Source organism: Pelobates fuscus, chromosome 3, assembly GCF_036172605.1.
Source record: "Pelobates fuscus isolate aPelFus1 chromosome 3, aPelFus1.pri, whole genome shotgun sequence".
NCBI classification, from domain to species: Eukaryota; Metazoa; Chordata; class Amphibia; order Anura; family Pelobatidae; genus Pelobates; species Pelobates fuscus.
In genome coordinates this window covers 64661271-64687232 of record NC_086319.1, presented here as the reverse complement: position 1 = coordinate 64687232, position 25962 = coordinate 64661271, and the positions used below count along the sequence as shown (strand labels likewise).

General features: G+C 41.9%; 1 protein-coding gene across 1 annotated transcript in view; it reads left to right on the top strand.

Annotated features, from left to right (window-relative positions):
- The first annotated feature begins 260 nt into the window (after positions 1–260).
- TMTC2 (transmembrane O-mannosyltransferase targeting cadherins 2) overlaps positions 261–25962 on the top strand; it is a 244666-nt gene continuing 218964 nt past the window's right edge. Inside the window, exon 1 of the mRNA XM_063445170.1 lies at positions 261–539. Within this exon, the coding sequence (XP_063301240.1) occupies positions 457–539 (83 nt within the window). The 5' untranslated portion in view covers positions 261–456. The remainder of the gene's footprint in view (positions 540–25962) is intronic.

Below are 25962 nucleotides of genomic sequence, written 5' to 3'. Positions count from 1 at the left end.
TAATAATTATTATATTGTTTGGATATAATGCAGAATTGATTTTGCTTGATGGCAAGGGTCAGTAAAAGGACAGCTTGTTTTTTTGTTTTGTTTTTCCAGAAGGAAAGGGTAACTAAGGATTTAGGAAAGGCTGAGGATTTTAGTTGCAGAGAGGATAGTGATTTATTGACCTTTCAGGACTTCTAGCAGCCACACTCCTCCTCCCCTCCCTCCCTCCCTCCTCACTCCTCACTCAGCCTGCGTGCGCGTTCCCTCGGAGATGTGCTAACACATCTTTCCAGGGAACCAAGTTTATCACGGCTCCGGCACTGACAGAGCACCAGGGGCAGGGCAAGGAGCGCTCTGCCAGCCTTCCTCCATGGGCTGCGGGCGCTGATCCTGCCTGGGAGAGCCACACACAGAGCTGGGGGAGAGGAGCCCAGCCTGGGCGACACTGGAGGGGCTGCAGCAGGAGAGATGATTGCAGAGGTGCTGAGCAGCGCCCTGGGGCTTGTCCTGTATCTCAACACCCTGGGAGCTGATTTCTGCTATGATGACAGGTAAGAGGAATTCTTGGACCATCCTCACTGTGTGCGCGGAGTGTGCTGTCCTGGATACTGCATCCTTCCTGGTTACTTTGTATCCCTCGCCTCCAACTTTCCTGCTACCTGGTACCCTTTCTTTTTATGAATGAATGGAGGATGTCCATGCTGCATGCTGGGGATGTGCAGTGTGACAGACCATTCATTCACTGTTTTAGCAATCTGCCTGTGTGCAAGGCAGTAGGACTTACCTTGACATCCCTGGTGGCCAGGTGTGAGGGGAAGTTAAGTTCAGAAACATCTGGTGAGGTCATGATTAGTGGTCTCTGGTATAACGTATAATATGCCAACGTTCCATCCATCGAATGCTAAGCAGACTCTCATCAGTGTTTAGGATGAGGGGGGCATGCCCATAAAATAGAATTGTTTAATTGAATATACAAAATACACCACTGAGCAGCTCTTCATATTGTGTTCCAACTACAAATGAATGGGGATCATTTCAAATCTTCTGTCAGTTTAGAATTAGCTGCCAGCTTGGCAGCACTGGGAGTAGAGAGGAAGTTTGCAAACTTTGTCCTTGGAGCTAGTGATATTCTTACCTTTGGGACTTTGATATCTGTGTGTGTGCACATACCTACTGAATAGGTGAACTTTATAAACACACAGTGAACACCTATTTAAAGCTGTTTCTTTGCTGGTAGACTCGTTTTCTTGCTTTAGATAATAGTTTGGCTCTAGGTTAAACTGCTATTTTATTAATTTTTTTGTTTGTAATTTACATTAGTGACATTAGTTGCCACTACTGAGAAAATAACAAGCCATTAGGGAGAATCCCAGTCTGTGCCCATTTAGAGATTTTTAATCTGATCACAATTAAGACTGATGCATAATTAAAATATATTAGGGAGAACGGCACGCCTGGCTAAGCCTATTAACCGTCCTAGGGAGCTTCATGCTCCATTGAAATTAAACCATCCAAAAAGTGAGCATAGATTTAGTTTGGCAGCTTTCATCACACTTTTTTTTTTTTTCTATGGTGTGAATAGATCCCCTGGGTTTGTTTGTGTAGGTTACTGCCTTGTTCTTGCGGCTATTTGTGGCAAGCATATAAATGCGGGCTTCTGAGGGTAACATTTGTCACACATATTTCACTATTTTAATATTGCTCAGCATGAAAATAGAAAATAATGCACTCACTGCTGTGGGGACACTGGGTGACATCATGCAGTTTGAAGGTGTTTTCTTAACTATTCATGCTACAGACTGGGAGAGACTTGAAATTCAACAGATTGAAGTCCAATTCACACCCAGCTCCGAAGAAGACTGTTAGGCGCATTCACTAAACACCAAACTGTAGAGAATTGAAGACCAAATTGTAAAATTCAGGTTAAAAAAAAGTCTAAATGTGTCTATAGCTAAACTGAAGAATTTTTCCAAACTTGCACTTTGTCTAAATTTGCACTTCGGTTTAGAATGCACAAAAATTCTGCGTCTTGTTAATTTACCGTCTAAATAAATTACTTGGATAGATCCTTATGGAAAGGAAGTGTGCAGGAAAGGATCCAAGTAACCGCTTATCTTGGGACCTGCATCATCAATTACTGCTCAGTTTACACTGTCCTTGTAATCTTATATATTCCTTACAGCAGTTCTCAATAAAATCTATATTCAGGGATTTTCAAGGTGCCCTCAGCCCGTTGAGGACTAAGGTCACTTTAATAGGCAACCCCCCCCCCCCTTTTCCCTCCTCTTTGTTGGGGGGGGGGGGTGTAAGTTGAAATCTTATCGTATTGAATATTCCATTAGGGAACCCATTTCAATTATGTCATATTTAGCTCAGATTATTTTTATTTCCCATGGTCCTTTGGGTGTTTAAAACATATTAATATACTTTATTGTTCTTTATTATTGTTACAAAAATGTTCTTACATAGAACTCTTTATGCCAGAATTTAAAATAAACTTAGATTCCCAAAGCAGGATTCTGTCACTTAAACATTTGCTTCAATCTAATATGTGCATGCTGTTGGATTTAACTGTGCACTAGGGGGTTATCAGCTTAACCAGGGATTGCTGAGATTTTGTAAAACAAACAAAATTGCACATTTTAGACTAAAATAACTTAATTGGAAATGCTCTCAACTTCTAGATCTCAAATGCCAATTCCTGGTTCACTTAATAAATTCTTTAAAGACTGGTGGTAATATATTTGCTAAACTTCAAAATATTAGAATCTTAATCCAAATGACTTAGTTTAATATAGCCTATCTGTGACTGTAGATGACTTAAACAATTTTTCTACATCCGCCATTTTCATCTAAATTGTGCCATCCAAATTTCAATTCGTAATTTAGTGAATAAACCACTGATGTTATGTTCAGAAAGTATTTTAGTGTTTCGTTTTGCTATTGCTGCACCTAACTGGCATTGTAGATATGTAACTTATTTTATTTCAAATTTTTGCTCATTCCAATAGACTTCTAGTTGGCTCCCTCTTCAAACTGTAGTGTGTACAATATTTTGTGAAGTTCTTCTAAATCTTCGCAAGTTAAGCAAAGTGCCCTCTAAGGGTCGATTTTGTACAGATTTAAATCTAGTGCACACTAGCAGTGAGAACCCATGGCTTTGGCCATGTCAACACACACCCAATGATCCAAAAAGGCATGGAATCAAATATTTAATTGTGCATTATGTGTCGTAAAAATATTAGTAATTGAGAATTTCTGTAAAGTCGGTGGATGGTGGTCGGTCTCGGATTTAATGCGTAAACATTCTGCGGTTTAGCTTTTTGTACCTTCTAATTGATCTTTATTTAGAAGTTAGCGTTCATAATTAACCATTTGAGTGCTGTAAAGAGTGACAACAGGTGTAGCTGATTCTAAACGAGACGATTATAAATAATTTTGTGTGTCTACCAGTACAGTACTCACTGGAATTCTCGTATTATTTGGTCTTCCCTAAATCTTTAATATTTCTGCAATGAGTGTATTCTAGGGGGTTAACGTTTTATTATTTTCACTTGCTAATGTATTCTAGTAAGATTTTCTAAGAGTTCTGTTTTTGTACTTGTCATAAACAGTCATCCAGGTCAGCGAGAAATTCTGCGTTTTTGAAGAGTTCACAGACACTACTAGACACTTCATTGTAATCTAATTCAGAATGGTGGCAATCCATTTCTCCTGATTCATTCATAGTCACATTAGAAAAGCGCTTTGCTAAGGTCTTTTGACCTCACAAGTGCAGGTTCTACAGAGACTCTCAGAACATTACAGATTAACTGTTTGGTTGCAGAGTCTTGCATTGCACTTGCCTTTGGGTACAGAACAATACATTGCACACTTTCTGGGACTTGAAGTGTTAAACAATAAAACTGAAGGTGCTGTGGTTTTTGATGGAAGGGCTTATTTAGAAATGACTTTTCTATATTAGCACACATTGGACCAGTGAAACACTGACATGTTTTGCAGAAGAGAGCTGGCTTGCCTAAATGCATCTGAGTGCAGCCCCCTGTGGCAGCTTAAGTTATACAATCAAATGCACAGGGGCGTTCTAGTTTTACAAAATACTGAAACGGAATTTAAATTGTAACTTTGCTTCTTTTACCAATTTCATATTATGAAATTTTTTTTTTGGGGGGGGGGGGGGGATATAATTTAATATAAGTTTAAAAAAAATGGAAATTCTATTGGTTATGTTAATTTGATTTGTTTTTAAACCTGGGAATCATGTTACTATGGGGTCTGAATGAGTTCCATAATGGAAGTGCAATTGTTTCAGGATTTGGTATGGTTAATGCATGATGAATTAATTATTTCATCATAAATGAAGTGATTTTTTTATATTTTGATTTTAATTCCGGTATACTAATGTGTTTTTTATTTTGTGGTTTTTGTGGGATTTTTTTTTTTTTATTGAGAAAACTTAACTTAAAGCGCGTGTGTGGTGGAGGTGGGCTGAGGATAACACAACCCTTTTTTCATATTTTTCAAACTTTTCTGCAAAAAATTTTTATATAGAGGCAGAAATAAACCAAGCATCACATGAGAAATTGCCAATAGTTCAGAAGTCAGTAAATGAAAAAAAAAAAATAAATGTGATGAGCTTTGGGTGTGGGTGACATAAACATAGCACTCAAGTCAATTTGAAGGATACTGCAGGCAGCCCCCATTGAAATGACAACATTGAAATTAAATTACAGTTCATTATTTTCTACTTTCCATTATTTAAGGGCCATTACAGGTAGTTTTACTTGGTGAGTTAACATTATTTAAGATGCAATGAATGCATCGACACAGGGGCAACCTGTATGTTAGTTTGTAGTTGGAGATGCTTGGTGGAGTTGTTAATTCTATCTATTTTTTTTAATATAATATAGTTTATAGAATTAACTCAGCAGTTCTACTGTAGATTAGGTGTATAACAGTTTTCAATTACTGGTTTGCTACAATCTCACTACAGATGCTGTAAAGTTAGGCAAAACAGGAATAATTACTTTTGAGTACTATTTAGTCATGAGTTTTATTGCATAAGGGTATGTTCTCTATATTAGTGGTTTTCAACCCAGTTCTCATAGCACACTAACGGTTGTTGACAGGCATTTTCCAGTTCTGTTCCAGGAGGGATAATGAGAATACCTGAACTGAAGGGGAACTTTGAGGACTGGGCTAGCAACCTTTGATTTAAAAAAAATAAGAATGCATCTTCTCAATCTTACAATAATTGCAGCACCCAGCTGCTCCTCCTCCGGTGATGTCAGCGTCCAAGCTGGTGTCACCCACGATCTCCTCCAATAGATTTCTTCTGATAAAGGATCAATGAATTTTAACTAGGAATGTGTCGATGTGCTCCTCCAATCAAATGCTGCTATCAACAGTGTTTGATTCCAGGACTGTTTCATTCAGTTCTGGAGGAGAATGCACCTCTATTGGCTGTTAGGAAGGCCGCCTCCAGGCAGATATGTAGTCTTTGCAGGCAGACAGCCACACACGCACACGCAGGCAGACAGCCACACACGCACACGCAGGCAGACAGCCACACACGCACACGCAGGCAGACAGCCACACACGCACACACAGGCAGACAGCCACACACGCACACACAGGCAGACAGCCACACACGCACACGCAGGCAGACAGCCACACAGGCAGACAGCCACACACGCACACGCAGACAGCCACACACGCACACGCAGACAGCCACACACACACACACACACACACACACAAGCAGACAGCCACACACACACACACACACACACACAGGCAGACAGCCACACACACACACACACACACAAGCAGACAGCCACACACACACACACACAAGCAGACAGCCACACACACACACACACACACACACAGGCAGACAGACACACACACACACACACACACACACAGGCAGACAGCCACACACACACACACACAGGCAGACAGACACACACACACACACACACACACACAGGCAGACAGCCACACACACACACACACAGGCAGACAGCCACACACACACACACACAGGCAGACAGCCACACACACACACACACAGGCAGACAGCCACACACACACACACACACACACAGGCAGACAGCCACACACACACACACACAGGCAGACAGCCACACACACACACACACACACACAGGCAGACAGCCACACACACACACACACACACACACAGGCAGACATCCACACACACACACACACACAGGCAGACAGCCACACACACACACGCACGCAGGCAGACAGCCACACACACACACGCACGCAGGCAGACAGCCACACACACACACGCAGGCAGACAGGCACACACACACACACACACACACAGGCAGACAGCCACACACACACACACACACAGGCAGACAGCCACACACACACACACACACGCAGGCAGACAGCCACACACACACACACGCAGGCAGACAGCCACACACACACACACGCAGGCAGACAGCCACACACACACACACACGCAGGCAGACAGCCACACACACACACACACGCAGGCAGACAGCCACACACACACGCAGGCAGACAGCCACACACACACACACAGGCAGACAGCCACACACACACACACAGGCAGACAGCCACACACACACACACAGGCAGACAGCCACACACACACACACAGGCAGACAGCCACACACACACACAGGCAGACAGCCACACACACACAGACAGGCAGACAGCCACACACACACAGACAGGCAGACAGCCACACACACACAGACAGGCAGACAGCCACACACACACAGACAGGCAGACAGCCACACACACACAGACAGGCAGACAGCCACACACACACAGACAGGCAGACAGCCACACACACACACAGACAGACAGGCAGACAGCCACACACACACACACACACACACACACAGGCAGACAGCCACACACACACACACACACACACACACACACAGACAGGCAGACAGCCACACACACACACACACAGACAGGCAGACAGCCACACACACACACACACAGACAGGCAGACAGCCACACACACACACACACACACACACAGGCAGACAGCCACACACACACACACACACACACACACAGGCAGACAGCCACACACACACACACACACAGGCAGACAGCCACACACACACACACACACACACACAGGCAGACAGCCACACACACACACACACACACACACACAGGCAGACAGCCACACACACACACACACACAGACAGGCAGACAGCCACACACACACACACACACACACAGACAGGCAGACAGCCACACACACACACACACACACACACACACACAGACAGGCAGACAGCCACACACACACACACACACACACACAGGCAGACAGCCACACACACACACACACACACACACAGGCAGACAGCCACACACACACACACACACACACAGGCAGACAGCCACACACACACACACACACACACAGGCAGACAGCCACACACACACACACACACACGCAGACAGACACTCACAGGCAGTTACACACAGACACACTGACCTGCTTGGAGCTCCTGGAGGCTGGGTGTTGGGGAAGCAGGGACTCCTTCCTGCTTCCCATGCTGCATTAACCAGGCCCCCGCTGCACAGCAAGCCCCGCCTCGCCGCACAGCAAGCCCCGCCCCCGCCGCATGCTAAGTTCCGCCCCCGCCACATTTTTTATTTTTATTTTTTTAAATAATCACGGCCGGCCATGTGTGAGCTGTGCCGGCCGCCTGGCTCCCCCTACTCCCATGGGACCCTGTGCGGCCGCACAGCTCACACATGGCTGGCCAGGATCACAGGAGCCTGATCTTTGAATGGGGCTGTCAGCCCAGCCCCAGGTGCCGCGGCCCACCGGGAAATTTCCCGGTATCCCGGTGGGCCAGTCCGGCCCTGCGCACTGTACAATGTTTGTCACTATTGGTGTTATTCAGTTTGCCTGGAATTCAAAGTAAACTTCAAAATAAAAGCCAAAATAGCTAAATGTGGAAAATGATCCTACACAATTCTCTGTTCAATTTTGCTATTCGCTTTACCATCAAAGTGACTGCCAATGTTGTGTGTGTGTGTTTTTTTTTTTATTTATTTCCCCCCCTCCTCCCACTGTACACCCTGTAAGCACTCGGGCACCTAACATTCATAAATTAAAATTATTATATGGTACAGAAATAAATTTGTATTTTTCCCAGCTGCTTTCCAGGTCCACAATATGTGACAAAAATCTACTTTTTCATCTTAGATAGATGGTATTTGCATATATAGATCATTGCGTGTGTATGCAGGTATTTATCAAATACATGTAACAGAAGCCGTGTCCTTTTTAAAAGTTAACTCCCTACCAGTAAACAGAGTGACAAAACATGCCACATGCTGATTTGATTAAGCTCTGGTTGGAGGGAGGAATGTCACTGCAACTCTAAGGTTGTAAAGAGTCATGCTGCAGATCTTAGGAAATGCACCCATATAGGAAACTACTGGAATTCATTCAGTTACTGACCTCTGCATCGCACAGGGCAGAGCTGATGCCATGAACTGCTCTGAACTTCAAGCATGGCTTGATCATTATACGATAAAAGAAATTAGCACATGATGAGACTTCATCAGCAATTCTCTATACACTGTAATGTGGCTAAATAGGCTTAATTCATTCTGGGGCCTGTAATTACAGAGCTGATAACTGGATAACCTACAGAAAGCAATACAGTGGAAATTGCATTTAATTTTTTTAAACTTCTGCCTTTAATTCCAACCTGTGTAATATTTCTTTATTTTAATTTATTGAGGTGCACACCATTGGCATCAAAAAGTACAAGAGAATAAATGGCAATATAGTCGAAGCCTTGAATGCCGGGCAACATCATTAAAATAATAAAATAAATGCTTTATTTTTTGTAGGAATATTATCATTAAAATACACCTGTCAAAAGTTGTTTTGACTAATTTACATTTGAATATGTCATTATCTGAATTTCTTTGCAATGTGTGGATAGTGATTATTTTTTTTTTTCTATAATATTTTTAGACGCTACTGTTTTATCTCCACTTCATTAGAGAAGATGAATAGAGATTTTACAGCTTTTGCAAGTGCATGTACCAATTTACCTTTTGTTTATCATTTCAATTTCTGATGCTTTTTCGACGGAGGTTATTGTTATTCTTTTGATACCGGAGAAACTGACGGAAGCCAAGCACAGAGAGATGGACACAGGTTTCTTCAGGAAGGAAGAGATTCTTTATTGGATCACCGATCGGGACTCAGAGGGACTAGCGTCACCAAAATACAGCAAAGTCTGAGTACTGAATACATAGAGTACATTCCTTATATAGCACTGTAGCTCCTCCCACAATTAACTACACCCACACATACCCTTAACCTATTTAATGAATAGAGTCTAAACTCATCCATCCGGTCTAACCACGTGGCTCATCTGATACAAAGGAGAGGGACGCGTAATTCCAGTTCTTACATTCCTGCACCTGGTCAGTACAGTGATGACAGTATCTTAGCTACGTGTAATTAACTAACTGATACTACAAACACATATACATACATATGCCTTGTGGCAATCTTAGCCTGCTAAACTTGTATTTTACTGGAATTACATCACATTCCCCCCTTTGATGCCTCTGATATTTCACAATTACTTGAGGCATCACTTAACCTTGGTTTGCATATACCTCAGGTTACCATGAACCAGACCAGACTTTTCTTATGATGTGAATCTTTTCAACACTCATCTTCCTGCATAGTTTCTCCCTGATCTAAAGCCTTATACTTATATATGGCCATTATCTGTGCAGCAGCCTTCCTCTCTGCTATAGTTCCTATCAGGCTTTGCACAGACCTAACTACTAAGGGTATAAGACACGGCAGGAGTAGACACAACATTAAAATTAGTAGGACTCCACCTACCACTGCCTTAAGCCCTCCAAACCACTCATACCAGCTACCAAACCAACTACTTGGATTATACCCTTTCCATACCTGAGTAGGCACATGCGCTAGTTTAACCATATGGCTAGTAAGCTCAGCTATTGCTTGCCCTTCGTCATCTATTTGAAGACAGCAATTGCTTAGGTTAAACTTCCCACATACACCTCCCTCTACTGCCAAAAGGTAATCCAAGGCTAATCTATTTTGGTATACTGCTGTCCTCATCCTGGTGTTATGCTTCGCTAGAAGATTGAGTGCTTGTGAGGTCTCATTAGTAATAATCTCAACCACCGCCTGTAATCTTATAATACGGTTGAGCATATAAATTGGGGTTCTATAACCAAAGGTACCATCTTCCGCCCACGTGGCTGGCCCATAATAATCCATGATACGCTGGGGAGGCCATTCATTATCTTCCCAGGTGCCTATCTCTATGGGTCCCCTTTTCTTCCTATGATTCACATCATACACTTTAACACCTAAAGTCTCACCTGTTTCAATCGGTAACAAGAAGAAGGATGGTTTGAGCATACCTAACACACATGCCCCTTCCCAGTCCTGTGGCAACTCCGAATAGGCTTTCTTACCACAGATCCAGTACAAATTTGCTGGGGCTCTCCAGGTAGATGTGATGGATAGATCAAACCACACGTCCTTTAAATTGGCATATCTAGCAAACGGGTTAGATGGTTCTGAGACATTTGAAGCCGACCACCAAGTTGTATTCTTTGTATCATCATCATAAGCTTTTTGCCCTAGACAAGTTAATTCTCCTACAGAAGTATTATACATCATTCCTTTCCTTGCTATGCAAACATAACCTATGATGGAGGTCTTTAATCTCCACTCAGATTTACCTCTAACACTCATCTGATAATCGGCTTGTGAAGATATTAATTGTTGAACTGCCTCAGAACCGGACATTACCTCCTTTGCTTCCTAAGGCCATTGGTCTCCCATGTTAGTACCTCCACACACATAGCAGTTGGTAACATTAAGACTACCGGCAATACTTTCAGCTAGATCAATGAACAGGTTTTTAGCATTATGGGGGATCTTATTATCTATACTCATCTCTTCGTAAAAGGAATGGTATACTTGATGAGTCTGGGAGGATACCGTATCAGTCTCTATCCCTATAAATAATATTGTCCCAGGGTCTAAACCCGTCCCGTATATTTGAAACCCAAATAAATTACCATATTTATCTAAGAACTTGTCGGGGTTATTTATAAGAATATGGACTGGATTGCATTCCATAGACTTACAATAAGGGCTAGTCGGCAACTTAGTCACTATCATGTCTTTATCTACTGTCTGTCCCCAAGTCGCCCACCCCACACAAGACCAATATGGACAAAAGTTATAGTCTTTATTTGGGCATCTAGGACTCACATATTTATTTTTACCACTGGGACAAATATATTTATCATTAGACCCATACGTCCTCTCCCATCTAAGATCCCCACATACATTCCACGGTTTTCTACCACTTGATATCGCCTTACATGCATCAAATAGCAGAACACCCGAAGAATGTACGGATTCTAACACCGTCTTATTAATTAGGGTCCCCTGAGGATCTCCATTCCTGAGAGTCAACCAAATTGTACGAGGTTGATACTCTGGACTGAAGCACTTAGGTTCTCCTACTCCTAAATGGCACACACTATAATCTATATTTAAGTATCTACATCTCGATACATCTCCTTTACACTCGTATTGTGAATGCCAAATTAGGGTTTGGGAAATATGGTTACCTGTTCTCGTAGTCTTAATGCATACCTCACAGCTAGGAGTGTCGGTACCTCTACCTTCCTGAATATAAAAACACATGTAAATAAACACAATCAAAAGCACATCTTTCGCCGTCATCCTCAGTCTTCGTCCGTGCGATGGAACCTCAGCTTCCAGGATGTGAGGGCTGCAGGGAATGGAGTTCTGCTCGTCTTCACAGGTGTCCCTTCGAGACTTTCCTGGCTTATACACTATGTGATGGTAAGCGGACAGGCTTTATTATGGCCTTCTCACTCACACCTGTAACAATAAAATTTGTAATCCACAATAATTCCTCGTTACTCCGACTGAGTAGTACGTTTTAACCGGATCTTGCAGGGATTCTCTGGATCTGCTGTAATTTGCCAAGAATCGACTGCTGCTGGTTTAACCCTGGAGTGATGTATCCACGGAGTTACTTCGGCTACTTTTATCGCTGTAGGGGTAGACAAAAGAACAACATAAGGACCTCTCCACTTGGGCCCTAACGGTACATTATTCCACTCTTTAATCCACACTTGGTCTCCTGGATGATAACTATGAACAGGGGGATAAATATTCACAGGTAATCTATCTTGTACCCATTTCTGTACCTCCTCCATAGTCTTACCCAACTCTACAACCTGCTGCCGGGTAATTCCTTCTCCCAACTGACTCAAGTCCCCCCTTAAGTTACCAAGTACGGGAGGTGGTCGCCCATACATGATTTCAAAAGGAGAGAGGCCCATCCTTCTGGTAGGGGTACTGCGGATTCGCAATAAAGCTATGGGTAAGAGAACGTTCCACTTAAGTTGGGTTTCCTGACACATTTTAGCCAACTGGTTCTTTATAGTTCTATTCATTCTCTCTACCTTACCAGAACTCTGGGGTCTATATGCAGTATGAAGCCTCCACTTTATACCAAGCATATGAGTCAGTTGTTGTAGGCACTGATGAACAAAAGCTGGACCATTGTCCGATCCTATAGAACAGGGTAGTCCATATCGGGGTATTATTTCTCGTAGCAGGAATCTCACAACTTCTCCTGCTTTCTCTGTACGAGTAGGACATGCTTCTACCCAGCCTGAATAGGTGCACACAATTACCAGCAGGTAACGATGTCCACCCGACTTAGGCATCACTGTAAAGTCTATTTGTAGATCGGACATGGGGAGTCCCCCCATAAACTGGACTCCTGGTGGCTTTACTGGTCCTTGTCTTGCATTATTTTTAGCACACGTTACACATCTACGTACAATGGCCTGAGTCAAGTTGGACAATCTTGGTATGTAGAAATGTTTTCTAAGAGATTCTTCAGTACTGTCTCTCCCAGAATGTGTCCCGTTATGATAGTTTTGGACAATTTCTACTGCTAGTGATGCTGGTATAACTATTCTTCCATCTTCTAGCTGATACCACTTGTTCTCCAAATACTTTCCCGGTTCAGTCTTTAACCACTCCTCTTCTTGAGCTGTATAAACTGGAGTCCATTGGGACAGTGGAGTTGGTATAAGAGCAGCTATATGCCCCACATACTCCTGTCTTCCTGATTCAGCAGCACGCTTAGCTGCACTATCTGCCATCCGATTTCCCTTGGTTACATCACCATCTCCTCTCAGATGCGCTCGACAATGTATGATACCGACTTCTTTCGGCTCCCACACTGCTTCCAATAGTTGTAGGATTTCAGCTGCGTACTTGATTTCTTTGCCTTCTGAATTCAGTAGTCCTCTTTCTTTATACAAAGCTCCGTGGGCATGAGTGGTTAAAAACGCATACTTAGAGTCCGTATAGATATTCACTTTTAAACCTTCAGCCAATTGTAACGCTCGTGTCAGTGCTATCAATTCTGCCTTTTGTGCTGATGTTCCTTTCGCCAGTGGCCGAGCTTCTATCACCTTGTCTATGGTTGTTACTGCATATCCTGCATAGCGGATCCCTTCTTTCACATAACTACTGCCGTCTGTATAATATTGAACATCGGGGTTCTGGATGGAAAAATCACGAAGATCTGGTCTACTTGAGAATACTTCATCCATTACTTCCAGACAATCATGTTGACTTTCAGTAGGTTGTGGCAAAAGGGTAGCTGGATTTAGGGTGTTTACAGTCTCTAAATGCACTCTTGGGTTTTCACACAACATTGCTTGATACTTGGTCATACGGCTGTTACTAAACCAATGATTTCCTTTGTAATCCAACAACGTCTGTACTGCATGTGGGACTCGTACATAAAGTTCTTGACCCAGAGTGAGTTTATCGGCTTCAGCTACTAGCAGGGCGGCTGCAGCTACGGCTCTTAGACAAGGTGGAAGTCCGCTGGCCACTGCATCCAATTGTTTAGACATGTAGGCAACAGGTCTTTGCCATGATCCCAAGTACTGTGTCAATACTCCCACAGCCATTCTTCTTTGCTCGTGTACATACAGGTAGAATGGTCGTGTGTGATCAGGTAGACCTAATGCTGGGGCACTCATCAAAGCCTTCTTCACATCTTCAAATGCCGTTTGCTGTTCTTGGGTCCATAGGAAGGGGTCGTGCTCTGTACCTTTGATAGCTGCGTACAGAGGTTTTGCCAGTATCGCATAGCTGGGAATCCATATCCTACAGAAGCCTGCTGCCCCCAAGAATTCTCGCACTTGTCTTCTATTCTTGGGTATTGGTATTTGGCAGACAGCCTCTTTTCTCTCTGGCCCCATAATTCTTTGACCTTCAGAGATATGGAACCCCAGATACTTGACAGTTGGCAAACACAACTGAGCCTTCTTTCTAGACACCTTGTATCCTGCCTTCCAGAGAATGTGTAGTAGATCGTGCGTTGCTTGCTGACAGATTTCTTTTGTAACTGCTGCTATCAACAAGTCATCTACATATTGTAACAATACACACTCTCCTGGGATGGACTCGAAATCCAATAGATCTTGACTTAGGGCTGAACCAAATAGGGTAGGTGAATTTTTAAACCCTTGGGGCAGTCTTGTCCAAGTCATTTGGCGTTTTGAGCCCGTTACAGCGTTCTCCCATTGGAAAGCAAAAATACATTGACTTTCTGCGGCAATTCGGAGGCAAAAGAAGGCATCTTTGAGGTCTAAGACTGTGAAGTAAGTAGCCCCGCCCGGAATTAAAGCAAGCAGGTTATATGGATTGGGTACACTGGATGTATGCTAACAACCGCATCATTGACTGCTCTTAAGTCCTGTACAGGTCGATACTCATCTGTACCGGGCTTTTGAACAGGCAGCAATGGGGTGTTCCAGGGGGAAGTACAGAATTTTAGGATACCATACCGTATGAACTTATCCAGATAGGATTGGATGTTCTTCTTAGCCTTCTGCGGAATGTGATATTGTCTTAGGCTCACTGGATAAACCCCATGTTTCAGTTCAATTTTTATTGGTGGAATATTGCGGGCCAGTCCTGGTGGGTTGTTCTCTGCCCAAACTCCTGGTATGTTAAATAATGTCTCATCACTCCTAGGGTTTTGGCTAGTCAACACTGTATAAAGTCGCCACTCTTCTTCCTTTGGTACGGATAAAGTCATAATACCTGAAGGTCCATTAAACTTTAAAGATGTTGTTCCATCTGGTAGGAACGTAATCTGCGCTTGTAATTTGGATAGCATATCACGTCCCAGCAATTGGACTGGACATTCAGGCATATAAAGGAATTGGTGTTTTACTACGTGGCCTCCCAATGTACAGAGTCGACTTTTAAGAACCGGTTTTTCAGCACTTCTTCCAGTTGCTCCTATCACAGTAATAGTCCTTCCAGATGGAGGAGCAACTAGATTAGTCACCACTGAATGTTCAGCACCAGTGTCGATCATGAACGCACTCCTTTTCCCCCCTATTGATACATCGACCATAGGCTCCGCTCGACCAAGGGGGATGGAGCCCGGTCGGTATCAATAGTCCTCCATGACCGTGTCAGCCAATCCTACGAAGTCCCTACCTTCTCTATCGCGGGACCTTTGCGCTGCTGGAATATATCTGTCTTCCCTAACACTTCCTCTGTTCCCATTACTCCCTCTATAACCATTACTCCCTCCGGGGCCTCCTCTACCTCTCGCTCTGCCTCTAAAGTTTCCGTAGCCTGCCCTGGGTAGGACCCTCTCGTACTGCTCTCTTTGCGGACATTCGTTCCTCCAATGCCCTTCTTCCTTGCAATACGCGCATTGATCCCTACTCAAAGGCTCCCTACTCCATCTATTATTGCCTCTATCTGGGCCCCGTTTATCTACGCCTGCGATCGCTACCGCTAGCATATCAGCCTTTTTACGCATCTTGCGCTCTTCCTCTTTCTTACTTTCTGTATCCCTGTTCATATAGACCTTATTTGCTACCTCCATTAGTTGGGTGATGGACATACCTGCAAACCCTTCTAACTTTTGTAGCTTGCGCTTAATATCTCCGTATGCTTGGCTGACAAAGGCGGAGTTAACCATTCGGGAATTGTCTGCGTCTTCCGGATTAAAGGGGGTATACAAGCGGTATGCCTCCAATAATCGGTCATAAAAGACACTGGGCGCTTCATCGCTTTTCTGGATCACCTCAACTGTCTTTGACATATTAATAGCCTTCTTTCCTCCGGCTTTCATGCCAGCAATTATAGCGTCTCTATAGGCTCTGAGTTGAACCATATCAGCACCATTTACGTTCCAATCGGGATCAGTGTTGGGATAATGTGTTGCGGCCCATGCTGCTGGATTGGCTTGGTTCAAAGCACGGGCTCTATCCTCTAATGCTTTAATGGCTGCTTGATTTATTCTTGTCCTTTCCTCATTGTTAAATAAAGTCATTAGTAACTGCTGGCAATCAGCCCATGTCGGATTATGCGTCTGTACTATTGAGGTGAACAGATCAGTCATAGCTTGTGGTTTCTCAGTATACGAGGAATTATGGGTCTTCCAGTTTAAAAGATCGGTTGTGGTAAATGGGACATATACGAAGACTGGGTCAGCGTGTGCCATTTGACCTGCGGCATCGATATAAGCTGACCCGGGATTTAAGCGAAGAGGCATCTGATAGTGCTTTAATTGTTGGGCACCAGTCAACTGTCGGGTTTGGATGGGGCTACGTAGGGAAGCGTCAGTCATGGGTTCCGGTCGGGGAGAGATAGGGTATGGGGATGTGGGAGGTTGGTTTTGGGAAAAGGTAGTGAATAGAACACTTCGGGCCGAGCTAGATGAAGCTTGACCGGAAGTCTGAAGTGGCGCCAAATCAGGATATTCGTTTCTAATGGGGGTGGATTCTGGTTCCGGAAGGGGAGATTTAGTACGAGGGGGGGTGGATCCTGTACTGGAGGAGGAAGCGGAAGTGGATGAGGGTAATGAGGGGAGGGGTGCAGGACTTCCTGCGTTTGCGTCACTTCTTCTTAACGGAAAGTAAGGGGGCGGCAAAGGGATCTCGGACTCAGGGGGCGTGTCCAAAATGGGCCTAACACCAGTCCTAGTGGACGAACAAGTCCTAGCTACCATGAGGCGACACTGCTCCTCGTGGCATGTCCGGAGCCATTTTGGCGAGTCATTTACGGCCTGTCTCCAACAATCAATATAAGGAAACTGGCCGTAAAGTTCAGGCCTACCTGATACAGCCACGTGTAAGCGCTGTACCAGAGTTGGATCCAAACTGCCACGTGGCGGCCATGCCGCAACCAAAGTAGGCCACTCCCTAGTGCACAAAGTGACCAAACGTACAGGAGACATCTTTACCCCAAAATCACAAACTTTGAATCCCTTTTTAAAATTCTTAACCATACATCCTAAGGGATCCGGAATCGTTGACTGCGACGCACCCATACTTAACAATGGAACGTCGTCGACAACGAATACTATACACGCGTACTATTCAACAGTCACACCCGTTTCCTCTGGCAACAGCACCACGTGGTACGGTTACCAAGTGAAACGTACACAATAACAATAAACACTCAGGGAATTCCCGTACACACACAGCTGTTACACCAGTCACTATATAATCAATATTATGCCCTTTGGCGTAACTATACAGTCACCCACGCTATAATTCTCTATATACGAATTACCCGTCTATAACACACCCCAGTAACATCGTCTTTTACAAATAGCGGTTACAGTACGGTTAGCATAGGTCAAAGCACAAGTTAAGGTCACAATACAATTATTAGTGGTTATGGTGTTAAACATGCAATGGACGACAATGATTAGTACTTATTATATAATGTCAGTAAATATACAGGGTTATGGTACCGTGCACTATAATACAGCAACACACTATTAACACTCTCGCTAGACGGCTGAGCTCGCGCTATCTAACAAGATATACACTTTACTAAAACAATCGTTAACACATTTACAATTCCCAACTAAACTATTGGCCAGTACCTTGAATGGACTACCTAAAACTATATACACCCGTTTTGGTTAGCCACACTGCCCAATCACCACATATATAGCGAGCTAGAGAACCGAATTTACACAGGCGCCTCTTAGTCGCACTATCAAAAGTCTAGTGGGTTCCAAATTTACACGCCTTCCCACTTAGCCCAGATAGGATGAGAACTAGCGAACCGAATTTACACAGGCGCCGCTTAGTCTCCCGGTCCCTCCGACCTAGCGAACGTAATATACACCCTAGAACGCTAGTCTAGACAAGACACCGGTGTCCGGCTAGGGCTATCTTACACCAGGACCCCGCCTGACTAACCAAATCAAACGGTCTGACTAAAGAGCGTTCGATCGAGCGGTGCGCCTTCGCTCCTTCCCTCCGACAGAGGGGGCAGATACAGATTCAAAAACCCCTTTGGGCCTACCGCACAATCGGTATACCCCTAGCGGGTCCTGCCGTCTAAAACAGCAGTTATCTTACCTCCTCGTTCCTGAACCTGAGTTCACACTCATCGACGGGGACACCCCAGCACTTCTTACGTAGAGGCCGATGATCTCCTGGACAACAGACCAGTGGCGCCGAGACGAAGGGAGGTCCACGCAGAAGTTCAGGGGTGCAGCCGTAGAGAACGTGGGCAAAGATAGACCGTCTCACGCCTCTGCCTCTCAGCTACCGTTGAACGATGAGCTTCCCGGCCAATGCACCAAATGATACCGGAGAAACTGACGGAAGCCAAGCACAGAGAGATGGACACAGGTTTCTTCAGGAAGGAAGAGATTCTTTATTGGATCACCGATCGGGACTCAGAGGGACTAGCGTCACCAAAATACAGCAAAGTCTGAGTACTGAATACATAGAGTACATTCCTTATATAGCACTGTAGCTCCTCCCACAATTAACTACACCCACACATACCCTTAACCTATTTAATGAATAGAGTCTAAACTCATCCATCCGGTCTAACCACGTGGCTCATCTGATACAAAGGAGAGGGACGCGTAATTCCAGTTCTTACATTCCTGCACCTGGTCAGTACAGTGATGACAGTATCTTAGCTACGTGTAATTAACTAACTGATACTACAAACACATATACATACATATGCCTTGTGGCAATCTTAGCCTGCTAAACTTGTATTTTACTGGAATTACATCACACTTTAACGTACCAACTGTCTCTGCAGCACTGCATAATCAAACACAGGAGCCAGTACTGCTCAGCTGTTAAAATAACTAGTTGAGTTCATAAATGAATTATGTCATCTCGGTGGAACTTAAATGCCAAGAAAGACCCATTGCTTTTATCTCTGAATTTTAAAAAAAATTAGTGGTGTACGTTACTACTGAGGTTACCGGCACAGTCTATCCCTCTCGTGATTAATATTAATATCACCACTTTCTACCTGTTCCGCAAGCAAATCAAGTTATTGATTAAGGAAAGGAATTGCTCATTCTCTCCTTTAAGCGTGTAGGATTTGGTTAAAATCTCACCACCCAATCCATCAGAAATTAATTTTCATTAATATTATTTGGAATTATTTATTTCTTTTTTTTAGTACATGAAACAAATGTGATAAAAGTAGAACAAGCCTGCAACTATATTTGGATAGACTAAGGGTTTTATATTTTTTTTATTTTTTTTGTGTGTGTGTGTTTTTTTTCTTCCATCACTTTGTTTTCTCAATTATACCAAGTTATTTATAAAAGCACTTTTTTTTTTCATGCGCAATAAAATGTACATTTTATAATGCATATAAAACTGGGTACAATGTGCAAAGAAGGGTGGCTTCTACCACTGTATCTTGAACACAGATCGTGTTTTTGTTTTTTTTCACAATTGATTCCTTACATATTGCGAGCTGGAATGTTTGTGGCTGTCCTCCTTTGCAATGTTTTTGTTCTTTCTTTCCACCCATAAATTTAATTTTATGTGTAAAATTTACCAAAAAAAAAAAAATGTAGCCTCAGCCCACACCTGTTTTCACAACAATTTTTATTAAGGAACTATTTCAGACGTTTTACCGAAAGTTATATTAAAACGTTTCTGAACTGTTTTTTTAAAATCTAATGAAATATATAGCCTGTTAATTACTGAAACATATTCGACAGGTGAAATACCGGTAAGCCAAGGTATTTCTGTAACTTATATAAAGTTTTGAGTAATTCCAGAATGCTAATGACTTGTATGGCTTTCTGTAAACCACATAGAGATTTATCAGTAGAATGCTCTGCTAGCTGGTTATATTGTAACTAGAGTTTATTATACACTGTGTGCATATTAACCCTTTCACAGGCAAGGAGACTTGTAATGCACTCCTTTTGTATTCAATTTCTCTCAACATTAATGGAAACTATATAATTTTGCATACTTTAAAGAGACATTTTGGTCATACGGTATGATTTTTTTTTTGGCTCTTACAGAAGGATACTACCATCTTAATGGATGCATCATTCAATAATTCATGACAGGACAAGTGATATGTCTGAAAAATGTATTGAGGATTAACTGCAACAAAGATATTTGTTTTATAGCAACATATTTGTCTCCATCCATTACCATCAAAATGTGGACAATCCTTCTGCCGGTGAATTAGCAAATGCCACACATGCTATGCTATTTCTGCCACACCCATTGATTTTAGGTAGATCAAAAATGTTTTAGAATGACTAATAAAGCAGTTTTGATGTATCATGCGCCTGCATTCTCACTGTTCAATTCTCTGCCATTTAGGAGTTAAATTACTTTGTTTATGAAGCCTTGGCAACACCTCCAATGGCTCCATTGGAAAAAAAAATGAATTTTTCGGTTAGGTCTTACAGTACAATATATATTTCTTGTCAGAAATGTTTATTTCGTGCTCTGTTAAGTGATCTTTATTCATACACAAGAGGCTGTTGCGGGCCCTAGCAGGAGATAGGTAAGAGCTTCTAAATTAAACTCACAGAGCAATAAGGGATAATTTATACACATGAAAAAGGTACCTTCTTTATGAATGGGGAGCTACTCATTGGTTCAGAGCATCAGCGTACTGCTCTAGTCAATCAGCGGAGACCCTGCCCGGTGGCACTTCTTTGCATCCTGTAACTCAGATTCAGAAGCCGAATATCGCCTGGAGGACTTTGAGATCAGCGCTTGAGGCAACATTTTGGGTTAAAACATTTGAGAACGGTTTATTCCATTAGGAAAAGAGTACACTTGGGGGCCTCCTTGCACTATAACAACTTATTTTAGATTAAGTTGTTATGGTGTATGGAGTGTTGTTTTTTTGTTTTTTTTAAATACAATTTAGTTCATTGAGCAGTAGCACTATTTTTAATTTGCCTCCCACAATAAAATTAGTGAAGGACCCACCGATATTAATGTACTATAGAGTAGTGGTGGGCTTAACACTCTATGGCATATGGTGGAACTGAATCCCCATATTTGTTTGCTGAGAAGTGATTTTAAGTAACTTTTGTAAGATTTAAAACTGCGTTGTTCTTAATCTGTATGGTGTATAAATGTTGGTCCCTACAGCAGCACCATTGCAGAGAAATGCATGTTCCGGCTGTGCACCTGATTTATTTATATATTTGAATTCAATTAATTTTTTCATTATTTTACTTGTCCAGCGCTTGTTGACTTTCAATGTCTGTATATCCTGCCTATCACACATCATCCTTTTTGACATATCAGAGTTGCTCTTGCAAACTGGAAGTAGTGTTATTATGTGCTTTTAAATGAGCATCAACATCTGATTTGGAAAGTTATAGGCTGTACAAGGGGATTACTGTGTGCAGAAAAATTGTATGTCATTTTCGGCAACATGAAACAGGGGGGGAGGCTGCACTCACCTGAACATGCATAAATGGGGTGCTGCTCGGGGCCAAAATATACAATACATACACAAGATCCAGTGCACTCACCTATCCACTAAACAGCAACTTCAATGTTGACAGATTTTATTAGTTTTTATTTATTTATTTATTTATTTTTAAACACCTAATCTAGGCAAAAATAATGGGGATATTCGGCAACATGCACACGTAAATTGCAAAGTGCATCTGGAAGCAACAGGAGCCACACACACTTTTGACCAATGTGTGTGATGCCAAGAGTTACCAAGAGTTGTACAAAGCTTGCTGATATTGGTTTCTAGACAAGTAGAAAATTGTTCTCTGGATTATTGAATCTCACTTCACCATCTGGAAGCCAGATAGATTAAAATTATAGAGAATGCCAGGTGAGAATGAATTGTGCCAACTGTAAATGTGGTGGGGGAGAATAGTAGTATGAGGCTATGTTGCATAGGTTGTAGACATGTGCATTCGTTTTCGTACAAGTACGATTTCTTCTGAAATTTCAGACATTTTTGTATTCGTTTACTAAAACGTAAACGAAAGTCCTACATACGAAATATAAACTAAACAAAAGGGGCAAATGCCGAATGCATTACCTTTTCGTTTCAGTTCTTTTGTTTAATAGACTCGTGCTGCAGGGGAATAAACTGCTGGTTCTCCCTGCAGCCTGACACTTAACCTATGCAGGGCTGCAAGGAGACTCTTACAAGCACAGGTTAAGTGACTTAAGCTTGATGAAAATACCACTGCGCATGCGCAAAAAAAAATGACCATAAGGGGGGACCTATTGTCTTCCCTCCGGCCCCCACCCACAAGCGGCGGGTGGGGACTAAATATAAAAATACCTCCCCCACCTACAAGTGACTAGGGGTCCCCAAACCCCTAGTCACCCTGCTCCCCAATACAATTAAACCCTACCTACCCCCTCACCCTGAAAATAGTGAGGGGGAATAAAAAACACCTTGTAAAATAAAATAAAATTCTTACCATTAGATGTCCAAAAAAGGACAAATAAAAATCCATAATTGTCCCGTCGCAACTGTTAAAATAAAAAAGAAAACCCGAGCGCAAAAAAAATGCAGAGAAAAGGAAAACACAGTGTGGGAAATTCATTTACCTGTCAGCACTCAGATTGGTTGGCTTTGAATCAATCAATCAGAGTGCTCTGAGTCAAATTGCAGGCCATGGGAAGGCTTTATAAGCCTTTCCCCACCCTGCGGAGCTCAGTCTGCGCGGTGCCCTCGCTAAGTGAAGATGGATTTTTTTGAGGGGAGGATGATGGGTCGCCCCCCCCCCCATTGTCTGCTAAGGTCCCCACCGCTCATGGGTGGGGACCTGGGGGGACATTAGGTCCCCCTCATTAGTTATTTAATTAAAGTCCCCACCTGCCGGTTATGAGTGGGGACCTGGGGGGTACATTAGGTTCCCCCCATTATTTATTTAATTAAGGTCCCCACCCGCCGGTCATGGGTGGTGGCCTGGGGGGTCGGGCAACATTTCTTCTTAACCCCTTAAGGACCAAACTTCTGGAATAAAAGGGAATCATGACATGTCACACATGTCATGTTTCCTTAACCCCTTAACGACGCAGGACGGTTCAGGACCGTCATCGGCATTTTTCCCTTGCCGACCGACGACGGTCCTGAACCGTCCTAAATTTAAGAGGTACTTACCCGATCGCCGTCGTTCCCCCGGCGGCGATCGGCGGTGCTCCCGGTGTGGGGAGACTGCCTGCAGCCCAGACAGTCTCCCCATGGCGGATTAGGACCCCTGTGGCCATGTGATCGCCCAACAGGGCGACCACATGGTCACAATAGGTGTCCATGTGTCTGCCTGCAGGGGGACTGTCTGTGCTGACAGGCAGTCTCCCTGCAAGTGTAAAATCAAAAAAAAATTAAAGTTATAGTTAATAAAAAAAATGATTATTATATATGTGTATATATATATATATGATATATAGACATATATTATACCTATATAATGTCTATATATCATATATATATATATAATGTCATACTAAGTGTATTTTTATATTAATATGTACATATATTAATATAAAAATACACTTATAATTAAATTACACACGTGTGTGTGTGTATATATATATATATATATATATATATATATATATATATAATATATATAATATATATAATAACTATATATATTGTGTATATATATTAATATAAAATACAAATAAAAAGTAATTTAAATTAAACATGTAAAAATAATAATAAAAAATTTAAAAAAATTATATATCTATACGAAATTTTATTCTAACTGTATTTTGATATTAATATATATATTTATATCAAAATACACTTAGAATGAAATTGTATATATATCTGTATATATATAAATAAATAAAAAGAATACGAACTATTCATATGTCCATATACAAAATTACATAAATAATTATATAAATATACACGTAGACTTCAAATATATAAATATGCATATATATTTAAATTCTATGTGCGTATTTATGTAATATTTTTACATAATTAAGTTATTTTATTTGATTGCAATTTAAGGGACCTGCCTGCCAACCCAAGCCGAAAGTCCAGAGAATTTAATTTGCCGTAACTGTATTTTACCCTGTAACGTTCTACGACACCCTAAAACCTGTACATTGGGGGTACTGTTTTACTCGGGAGACTTTGCTGAACACAAATATTAGTGATTCAAAACAGTAAAACATATCACAGCGATGATATTGTCAGTGAAAGTGACTTTTTTTGCATTTTTCACACACAAACAGCACTTTTACTGATGATATAATTGTTGTGATACATTTTCCAGTTTTGAAACACTAATATTTGTGTTCAGCAAAGTCTCCTGAGTATAAAAGTACCCCCCATGTACAGGTTTTATAGCGTTTTTGAAAGTTACAGGGTCAAATATATGGGTCAAATATTTTTACATTGAAAATGGCCAGGTTGGTTACGTTGCCTTTGAGAGCGTATGGTAGCCCAGGAATGAGAATTACCCGCATGATGGCATACCATTTGCAAAAGAAGATAACCCAAGGTATTACAAATGGGGTATGTCCAGTCTTTTTTAGTAACCACTTAGTCACAAACACTGGCCAAAATTAGCGTTCAATTTAGTTTTTTTACTTTTTTCACACACAAACAAATATGAACGCTAACTTTGGCCAGTGTTTGCGACTAAGTGGCTACTAAAAAAGTCTGGACATACCCCATATTGAATACCCTGGGTTGTCTACTTTTAAAAAAATATGTACATGTGGGGTGTTATTCAGAGATTTATGACAGATAATAGTGTTACAATGTCACTATTGATACATTTTAAAAATGTATGTTTTGAAACCGCAATATCCTACTTGTACTTATAGCCCTATAACATGCAAAAAAGTAGCAAAAAGCATGTAAACACTGGGTATTTTTAAACTCAGGACAACATTTTGAATCTATTTAGCAGTTTTTTTCATTCGCTTTTGTAGATGAGTAAAAGATTTTTCACATAAAAGTAAAAAAAAACCATGTATTTTTTTCAATTTTTCATCATATTTTTTCATTTTTTAAAAATTAAATTACATGAGATTATATAAATAATGGTATGTAAAGAAAGTCCCTTTTGTCCTGAAAAAACCCAATATATAATTTGTATGGGAACAGTAAATGAGAGAGCGGAAAATTACAGCTAAACACAAACACCACAAAAGTGTAAAAAGATGCCTGGTCGCAAATGTACAACATCACAAAAACAGTCCGGTCCTTAAGGGGTTAAATTACTCTTTATCTGTTTTGTTTTTTTTCTAGCAGTTTGTGTTGCACAATATATAGATCTAGTTAGGATCACATTATGTCTGGATTACTGCAGTCCAGTATTGGGTGCATTTGTAACTTATCAGCCTTTTTCTGTAAGTTAATTGATAAGTTCTCTTGTAATGGACAATAATTTAAATAATGTAAAGACTGCAGGCACATTACTTTGTAGTATGATAATGGACTTCGGGAGAATAAAGGTGTGTTAAAAACCAGAAGGAAAAAAAAAAAACAACCGTTAATGATGTTTCTCCTTTAAATAGTGGTTCTGCTGGAA